The 10,035-nt window shown below is 42.6% G+C and overlaps 1 protein-coding gene across 1 annotated transcript in view; it reads right to left on the bottom strand.

The window, feature by feature from the left end:
* Positions 1-979: 979 nt before the first annotated feature.
* Positions 980-10,035, bottom strand: part of dlgap4b (discs, large homolog-associated protein 4b) — a 29,047-nt gene continuing 19,991 nt past the window's right edge. Inside the window, exons 10-13 of the mRNA XM_083972479.1 lie at positions 9,012-9,511; positions 6,562-6,653; positions 3,952-4,122; positions 980-2,604 (exon numbers count right to left, since the gene is read on the bottom strand). Of these exons, the coding sequence (XP_083828605.1) occupies positions 2,356-2,604; positions 3,952-4,122; positions 6,562-6,653; positions 9,012-9,511 (1,012 nt within the window). The 3' untranslated portion in view covers positions 980-2,355. The remainder of the gene's footprint in view (positions 2,605-3,951; positions 4,123-6,561; positions 6,654-9,011; positions 9,512-10,035) is intronic.

Below are 10,035 nucleotides of genomic sequence, written 5' to 3'. Positions count from 1 at the left end.
ACAGGCAAACAAAGGCCCGCCATCAAGAGAAAGCTCTTGCCAAGATAGAGAAAGAATGGTGGTCATCAGGCTCTATTCAAAGCCCCAGGCCGCATTTTTGAGTCACAGTGGGTGAGAGAGGAGCAGTGCAGCAGTCAAAGCAATGGAGTGACATCGCAGCAGTTTAACATAATTAATTAGGATGGGGTAAAGTTTAGATTAGTTAACCATTACTTTACTATTAGGGAAGCAACCAAAATGTGTTAGAGCCGTGTATGTATGTGGTTGGATGTGGATTTCTAGATGAGTTAAATAAAATATGTACAAGTAAACTAACAGGCCTCATTTTAAACCACATGGTTTTAGGGAAGTGGCTTCAAATCAAAGATGATTCTGTAAATATGTGAAATGCAAACCGTGTGTCTTCTTAATGCAAAACAGGGCAGGATGGGAATGTTGACTTCTAATGTAAATACCTTTTTTTCAATGTGTAGGCTACATTTTTAAACAATGTGCCATTACCTCAAACTGAGATTTAGCAACTGTTGCCCTCTAGAGGTCAGGAGGAGAGGGGGCAGCCATGTCACCTTTAGGAGTGACACACATACACACAACAAACTCTGCTCTGTGTTTTGAAGCCACATTTCATGTTTCTAAACTTGCAACTGGTCTTGAACGCTCCGAAGCGATAACTCGGTGTTGTCACAGCTCTGCGAGAACATCTGTGATATTTGTGCTGTGGCCACAGTCCACTCTGTCTGTTTTCACAGCAAGCACAGTTACGATTGAGCTCCCTGCTGATGACATTTAAATACATGAGATGAATCTGAAACAGTGAATTCATCTTTGGCTTACGCAAGTCTCCCATGAAACAAACAAGAAACAAAAAAAGAAAAAAACAAAGCAAGCAGCATTCAATAAATGATGAAAAACACAATGACTAATGTATGTAATGCTTTTAATTAAATATTTTTTGTTTCTTTGAATAAAAAAAGTGCAGATACTTTGGACGATTTCAATGGCGGGAAAAACAATGATGGTAACAAAGAACTAAGATCGATTCTGTCGAGTGATGGAGGCAAAATAAAACAGAAATGCTTTTGGAAAAACAGTATAAAAGTAACAGTGAGACATGTACTAATGTGTGTCCCCACAAACAGTAACAGTGTTATCTGCTGCATTACTGAAGTAAAAGCCCTAGATTCATTTGAGATGTACGTAGTAGTTGAATGCTAAGTGAGGTTAATAAAAGCACTTAAAGAAGCCCGGGACAGACTGAAATAGTTACGTATCTGCAGTTAAAGAACAAACATGAAGTTAATGGAACAGAGAGAAGCAAAAGAAACTGAAGAGGATTTTTTTTATCCTACAGAGAAAAATGATGTTCAGAAATACTGTGGCCGCGGTCGTTCCGACTGAAACTGAGATCCTCATGCTCGGTCGTTGTTTACATTGGGATGTGCTTTCATTCAAAACCGTTAAGAAACTAAACGTTACAGATTCTCACCAGTGTTTAAAATCTTTTGACATAAAAACACACACAAGAGTTAATTGATAGGAACTATATAAATAACCCCTCGAACCTCACTTCTGATTTCATCATACCAAAAATATTCATAATAATAACCTGATCTAAATGGATTTCTATACAAAACAAAAGATGAGTAAAAGTAAACAAATAAATACAAGGAAGACGTACATTAGGTGTGAGTTTGTCGAGTGGAAGTGTAGTGGATGTAGTGTGCGCAGTGTGTGCGATGGCCACAAGGCGGTGTTGTGAAAAAGCTACAAGATGGCCAATGATCTGGGAAGAGGACGACAATGGGAGACAGAAGAGCGTCACCGCCGGTCTTCTGTCCACTTAATAGATCTTATAGCCAAGATAGAGGAACGTTTAAAACAGTCTTCATATAGATTCTTTAGGATATAATCGTCATAATAACAATACCTTCATTAACAATTTTTATGATATCAAGAGTAGTAACAAGAAATGTCATCAAAGTTCATCAACTGAGGTTTTTTTTCTTTTTCAATGGCAGCCTCAAATGACGAGTCTCCTGCTCCACAGTCTCTTATGCACAAGTTCGATGTTTAATTCTCTGATTTGTTAATGGAGTGTTTGATGCCACCAGGACCAGCCTATAATTGTATGAATGTGTCAAAAATGCCCAAATTAAACCCCCTCCCTCCCCATCCCCTCCCCGGTCTCTGGGAATTTGATCTCTCCTCCCCCCCACCACCACCTCTATCCATACTCTGAGTAGCTCATTTGCATTGCAAAAGTTGTCCTCCACTTTTTTTTTCCTCCAGGTATTTCAGTGACACTTATCTATCCTTTGATCCGGCTCTACATCCTTCTCGGTCTTGCTGTCCGTCTCAGAGGCGAGTCTGGGCCTCGGGGACGTAGATTTCGATGCTGTCTGCGCTCTCTGTGGCAGAGTTCTGGCGAAACGAGGCGGCCTTCTTAGCAGCCAGCAGACGCTTGCGAGCCTCCTGTCTCTGCTTCTCTGCCGAGGCCGAAGAAGAGGTGGATGAAGAGTCGGCGCTCTTCTCGCGGCCCAGCGTTGGTCGTCCCTTACCGGCCTTCTTTGTTGCTGCTGCCGGAGGTGCCACCTTCTCCTCGTCCTGTTAAGTTTTGGAGCGATGACAGATGACAGACAGAGGAGGACAGAGGAAGTGGAGCGAGGTGCAGTGGGAGGAGAAGGGACAAAACACAAGATATAGGACAATGAGAGAAGGTCATAAGGAAAACTGTTGGACAGGTTCTGTTTGTTAAGGCAGGTTTTAGCAGACAAGACTTTGACAAAGACGTTATGCCAACGCTGATAAGTTTTTGTTAAAGCTTTTAAAGAACAGGAAAATAAACAGACAGACTATAGACAACAGGTAAAAAAAATAAGCAAACATTGAGAAAACCAGTCATTTGAATGACAATTTTCAGAGACATGAGATGGTAACATGAAATGATGGCACAGTGGATCAAACTTAAAGCACAGGGAGAGGATCACAAGACACGAGTCGACACGTTTGCATAGCATAGCAACGAAAAAGCAAGAGCTCTTCAGCTACAACATTAAAAGATCCATAAATACAAACACACAAACACTCACACACACAAAGGTAGGTAAAAAAGGACGGTATCTGGGAGACAATGAGATCATTTCGGGTCTCAGAGCTTTGCCCCCTCCTGTCACTTTAATATAATAATGACCATTCCTAGACTTTTAATACTATAAATAATGCCCTTTGTAGTTTATCCTTAGGGAGAAATATGTGTGTTGTAAAATATGCGAGAATACAATTAGGTGATGGTGTTGTTAAATCATGTAAATGGATGTGTTCCTGTTGCATAAAACACCTAAAAACTGTAACTTGTGTCTCTTTCTATTGTGAGTCTTGTCTTTGTGGCTGTTATGTCTTTGTAGTGTTGTCGTGTCTCTCTGGTGTGTCTAGATCTGTACAATCTGTAATTATAATAATATATTATAAAAGACAAACACACATATTCAGACAGAGAGCGACAGACAGGAACCAACACAGACACATAAACACAAGAATAAACATTCAAAGAGAACAGGAGATAGAGCAAATCTGCATTCTGTCACATGAGCCAGTGCACCTTAGCCATGCTCCACTGCAGCACACACATCAGTGAGGGACGCATGCATGCTCAAAGCAGGGCCCGACACTTATTAAAGACACACCAACGGCAGCCCTCTTTGAGATGAGTCGTTCCATGCATGCCTAAAGGGACCTCTCTTGCCCCTTTGAGTTGGACAGGGAGGCCCTGTTAAGAGTTCATCATCCCACGTAGGGACGGACGCGGACGGGGGGTGTGGGTGGGAGGTTGAAGGGGAGGTAAAAAAGAGTGGGAGCGATGGTGGTGGTGGTGGTGGTGGTGGGAGGAGAGAGGCCGGTTTCGGCGGCTTTCCTACCCCAGCCAGGGCACTGGGCAGCAGGGGTGGGAAGTACCTTCCGCTCAGGGGGCGACTGGGCAGCTGCAGACGGTACGGGCTGCCAGTCACTAGACTTGAGGTGGTAGAGCTCGTCGAACTTGAGGCTGATGTCCTCGATGGAGAGCTGCAGCAGGTCCCAGAAACCAGCCAGGTCCTGGGCTGTGGCTCGCGGATTGGCATTCACATTCTGACCAAGAGAGATGGATGGAAATGAGTGAACGATGTATGAACGATGCAGAGTGAGCACATGTTGTACAGAGATCATATGGAATATATTAGAAAGAAGAAGAAAAAAGAATTAGTGGACAGTGGAAAATGTTACCATCTATATTCAAATAGAAAAACACTGATGGGAGTTCAATCTCTCTTTTTTGTTTGTCTGACATTACAGAGCTGTGAATCAACCAGTCAGAGTCCATTACCCAAATACACATCTATGTCACTTCTTGTTATGGGCCACTGCATGTTCTTAGTTAGTCTTCCAGGGTGGAGACGACAATCAAAGCTCCGAAAACTGGGCCACCGACAGCAGATGTGGATTCAGGTGCTAAATAAATCTAAGAAATAAATCACCCAATATGTAAAAAGATGACCAAACTTTATTCGAGATGATTTCACAAGTAAAAAAAAAACAAAACTGGGGTGATCCTTAAAATACTGTGTCCTAGATGTGTCAATAAAGTGAGAGTTGTGGCAGTGGGTGGGGTATCTAGGCCAGTTGTTGTGGGTTTGTGCCACCAAACACCGCTCATCCCAGTTTTTGGTCGTACTGGTCTGAAAATGGTGCAACGTCTTCTCTTCACAGCTGTTGTGTTCATGTGACTACAGGAGCTGAGGTCATGTAAAGAGGCTGAGAAAGGATCGTCAGTTTGTCCCCAGAACTTGTTTTTAACTCAACTCCCTTTTATTTTACTTTTACCTCCTTAAATAATTAAAAACACATGCACCATCTGTAAAATTAGTGATCACAACAACAACAATGGAAAAAAAAGGCAGATTAATAGTGAACAAAGTTAAGGTCACATCTTTCAGAAGTGTATCTTTTTGTCCAGTTACTGTTGTATGGTGTATTTATTGTAGACAGATGCTGCACTTCTCACATTAACCACTAGGTGGCGCCATGTTACAGTTGAATTATTCTGCCAGGCTGAATTTTGTACTAGAATAAAACAATCTCAACATCTATTCTGAAAATGACACAGTATAAATCAATGTGATCTGATGTTATTGCAAAAATGTATAATACACATCTGATTGTTATCGGTGTCTGTTGAAATAAAGGCTTTAATCATCCTAAATGACTAATATTGATTACAATACTGATAAAGGCTTCATCACATATAAACGAAAAAAAGAACATAATAATTCAGGATCCACCACTGACATTATAAATAACAACAGACATGACCACCCACTTGTTTACAAACAGCTGTCTCTATGTTTGATGTCTGTGCAAACCGTGCACAGATTGCCAGATAAATACAAAGTAAATCCTGCCCTGACATCCTCCGACACAGCCACTGTTTGTTCTGCTCCGGGCTTTTGTTTGCACAGGCTCCACTCTGTTCCTATTTAAGCAGCTGGACTCACTGCTGTGATGTATGTGCTGGCATTTCGGGCAAACCATATGTGTGTTATGTCTTATTCTGCTAACTGATGGATGACGATCAGGGAACAGAGGAGCAATTACTGCCTCAAATTACACCCGTAGCTGAGTGGATGTACAGTTGGAGATACGCCAAGCAGATTTTCTGGAGAGAAACCCAATTTGCCAAATGTCTAATATATTAATACAATATGTTTAGTCACTGCAAAGGAGAAATTACTCACTGAATCTGATAAGGCGCTTAGTCAGTTGGGAGACAGAATCCGGTACATTTATATTGATGAATATGAAGCATTCATTGTTGATTTCCTTAACTAATAAAGCAAAATCATTTTTGCACATTTCACGCTACGACCTCTGTTGTTTAAACAGCACAGAAATAATGATGACTGCTGATGCATGCAACCATGTGACGGCGTTCTTGACAAGTATCAGGCTCAGGCCGGGTGTGGTTACCAACAAATATTACATCTTTGGAAAATTCTCTCCTCCCACATTGAGGGTTTCTTAAAAACACTACAGTATATTTTTTTCTCAGTGGTGAACTGGATTTTGAAACATTAAGTGAAGTCAAGCTGGAAAAGAGTTTATGTCCACGTTCACTTGACCAGTATTTTTTAAGTTGGACATCATATCCACCTACAGAGCAGATGGTTTATTTGAGGAGCTATAGTATTATGGTGTCATGTGCTGGTAATTGGCTGCCGCCTGTATAATGCCATTTCCAGTAAAACACGTCACCAGAGAGGAATGACTTAGTGGCTTATTATAAGCTCCCTGTATTTTGTGCTGGTGTGCCACCGTGCCTTATTCTTTTGCAGACTAAATATGTTGCGTATCATGGCAGATTAGTCAGCTCTCATTAGTGTGAAAGCCTTTTTTTGTGTTCTTGTGTTTTGAGTAAAAGGTTACATTTGGGGTTTGGTTCTTGGTCTTAAGATGTGGATGCAAGTTTCCGTTTGATACCTGTGCAGACCTGTAGAGTGGAAGTGTCACAACAAAAGGAGATATTATACACACCAAGTTTTGTTCACACAGTCCCCGGAACTGCTGGAACTTCTGGGACATGAGGAGCTGGGCACTTCCTACTGCACTGCGAACCTTTCCCAGCACTGAGGAAAGAACAAATAAACATTGACCTGTTATTCCAAGTATGGATGACATATAGGGCTGGGTTTAAAGAAAATTGATTTTCTGATTCATTTTGATCTTCATTTGAAATATCCAATATGGATTCATAAAATCCTTAGATCAATGTATGCCATTTCCTGTTTCCTCTGTTAGTTGAGAATAACAGGACGAGATCACTGTTTACATTTCGTTGTGTCCATTCAGTGCTTAAATGTACACATTGATTGCAGTACTTGAATTATCACCCATGACTGTAGTGAAGAGTTGCACTGTTTATTTCTGGAGTGGGTCATGTTAAATAACTGCTTTTGGGTAAATATTTTATGTGAACACTAATATTTTTAATAACGCAAAAGGTTAGAGAGCTGTGCATTAGTTCTGAGAAAATCTCTTTCATGACCAAGCAAAATTGGTATTAAAACCTGAAATATCTCTAAATGAATCAATATCGAATCGGAAATTGAATCGGAAATGAATCGATTCAGTGAGTCAGTAGCGATAACCCTAATGACACAAAAACTTAATCTGTTCTTCTTTAAGTTATGGAAAATTGTGGTTCATATCAAAACCCACTTTTATCAAAAGGTACAACAGCTGCCATGGCTGCAAAAAAAAAGCGTTCTCTGGCTTCTCTGTGGTTTGATGCGAACCAGATGCGTAGTGCAGGTGTCTAGACATATAGGTGTATTTTGCAAAGCAGCGTCCCACTGACTCCACAGGATAGCAGGAAGAGGATTACAGCACATGGACAATGTTATCCTCTTTAAAAGCATATAAGCTTATATAGATACTCCGGCCTTCTGCCGTCAGAGTGTACACTATGCTCGTCTGTTGCTGAACTAGGACAAACATCTGCCCTGACAAAATTGGGACTCTATCTGATCACTGGATTGCAAAGTTATGGCAATGTGATTATAGTGTGGTGAGACCCAGCTCTGGAGCGCAGCTTTGCATCAGATTTAGAGCCAACTACAGCAAAAAAAACACACAAATACAAACAAATTCATGTTTGAAAACATATCAACTTCCACTGGGGCCTTGTTCATTACATTGACCCGGCACTTCTGATAAAAAACTGAGCATCCAAAGCCGCCTCATTGTTTGCTTGTTTGTGTACACAGTGTGTATTTTGTGTGTGTTCACTGCTGTATGCCTTGTCAGGCTGATGTTGAAGCACTAATCTAATCTGGAGGTTTAATCAGTTCCAGAGTAGATTTGTGTAATTCTGGGGATTACAGGCCCGCTTGTGTGTGGTCACCCCAGGTATTACCGCCTCATCCCCTCCATGCTGTGTATGTCTGATAGAGTGATTGTGGGGCCGGAGGCAGAACCCTACGAGGCAGCGCTCAACCACGTGTTCAGGTCAGACAGCATCAGCCCTCTGGTTCAAGGCGCTTCATTCAGAGGGACTCCACAGTCCATTTGACTGCAGCGATGCTTTGGATGTGCATTTGGCATCATTCTGCAGTTTCTGGGTGACCTATCTTAAAGGGGAACTACGCAAGTCCGGTCGCTTTTCTGCTGTTTTGCTAACCCTCCTCCTGGCCATGTGCATTTGTTTAGAACGAAACCGGCGAGAAATCAATCAATAGATTGGTAACTTTATGTTATGACGTGTATATTTGTGTAGCCTTTTCTGTCATAAACAAGAGATTACAGGTTACGGGGTGCATTTGTGTCGCGGTGTGCAGAGACGATAGCTGGGACACCGGGGCGGCGGCGCTGATCTTGCAAAGTTGTTTTTCAGCCAAGAGGCGCTACGCTGAAGGCAGAGAGCCTCCATTCTCCCCGTAACAAGTTACATGTCAATTATTGAACCAATCGCAATTAATTTAAAACCGTTTAATTAAGGTAAAACATATAGGATAGTTAAGTTAAACATCTTGTATAGTTCCTCTTAAAAGCATCTACAAAGAACTTCCATTTTGTGTTGATTTTGTCGACTCCTGTGGACAAAAGCAGTAATGTTTGCCGGAATGAAGACTGTATTTCCCATGAACTGTTGCGCGTATTGTCGTAAATGCGCTTATCTGGCTCATGAGTGCCGTAAATAGTTTCATCCGGTGGACCGACACGACCACTGCCTCCCAAAGCTATAGAGTTACACTATTAAGAAATAGCTCATCTTCCCACCGATGGCCTCATTTGCTGTTGTAGGTTGTACAGAGACATCAGCAGAAACAAGAGGCTTTTGCATGTCTAGTTATTAGTTCTTTGTAGTTGCTTTAATTTAGGAGAGCTTTGAGATGAAACAGGAGGATCTGCTCCCACTGCAAAGGAAGCGATCTAACAAAGAGTTCTGGGGGATGCAGTACGTGAACACTGCCAGCCTTACTTACCCTCCTCTGAGAGCTGGTTGTCTTTGGTCTCCTGCTCCATCTGCTGGCACCAGCCTTCCATTCGTCCCGTTTCCGCCTGCAGCAGCTTCAGGAACCAGTGGCCATCTCTCCGACACAGCGTCCCCCCTCCTCCTCCTCCTCCTCCGCCGCTCTGGGGTACGCTGCTGTTACTGCCGTTCCCGCTCTCCAGCCAGGGGTCAGGAGGCGGGAGGGACGAGGGATCCAGCGCCGGGTCCAGACTTTCTGAGAACGAGGAAGAGCTACTTCGTGTGGTGGAGCGGTTGAGGATCTGCCTGGGCGGTGGGGGTGAAGCGGTGTCGCCAGCCAGGTCTCCGTTGTCTAAAGAGCCGTGTCCGGGAGGGGAGCTCATGGACTGGCTGGCGCTATTGACCATGACTTTCTTCTCAATGGGTTTGGTAATGATATGGGAGATGGCAGCGATGTCCTGTGTGTCTGAGTCTGTGTCTTGTTTTGAGGCCATGCTACTGGAGCGACTGAGCCTGAAAGACACGGAGATGGGGGAGCAAGGCTCACAGTTACAAACAGGGTTTTTTTTTCCAAGGCTTTTACAACAGTGGAGGGAGAGAAACTAATGATTCAGGAATAATGTCCACATTACTAGAACAGAGAAGCACTGCTTAGTCTTAACACTCACGTCACTTCAGGTCACCTCTGCTTGTCAGTGAAGGAACAAACAGGACTGGGTCAAACCTAGTGTATGGCTGGAATGCTTTGTTGGCTATTTGCATTCTGCCTCATGTCAGCTGCTTTTTGCCCTTTATCCTATTGTATTGTATTTATAATACAGCAGAATTACAAATAAAACTGTTCTCATTTACATTTTTCTGTTTCTGTTGTCGAACACAATGTTTAAAGGGGACCTACTATGCTCTTCCCGCTTTTCAGACTTATGTTTAAATATGTTTAAAATGTTGGGTAATTGCTTTAGAGGATATGGAAGTGCCATATCATGAGGTAGGCACGTGCTGAAGTAATCCCCGGGGGCAGTTTCAGGCAGCTCTGA

This window comes from Trachurus trachurus, assembly GCF_905171665.1.
Source record: "Trachurus trachurus genome assembly, chromosome: 5".
NCBI classification, from domain to species: Eukaryota; Metazoa; Chordata; class Actinopteri; order Carangiformes; family Carangidae; genus Trachurus; species Trachurus trachurus.
The sequence above is the reverse complement of the archived record's forward strand: the minus strand, read 5'-3'. Positions and strand labels throughout refer to the sequence as shown.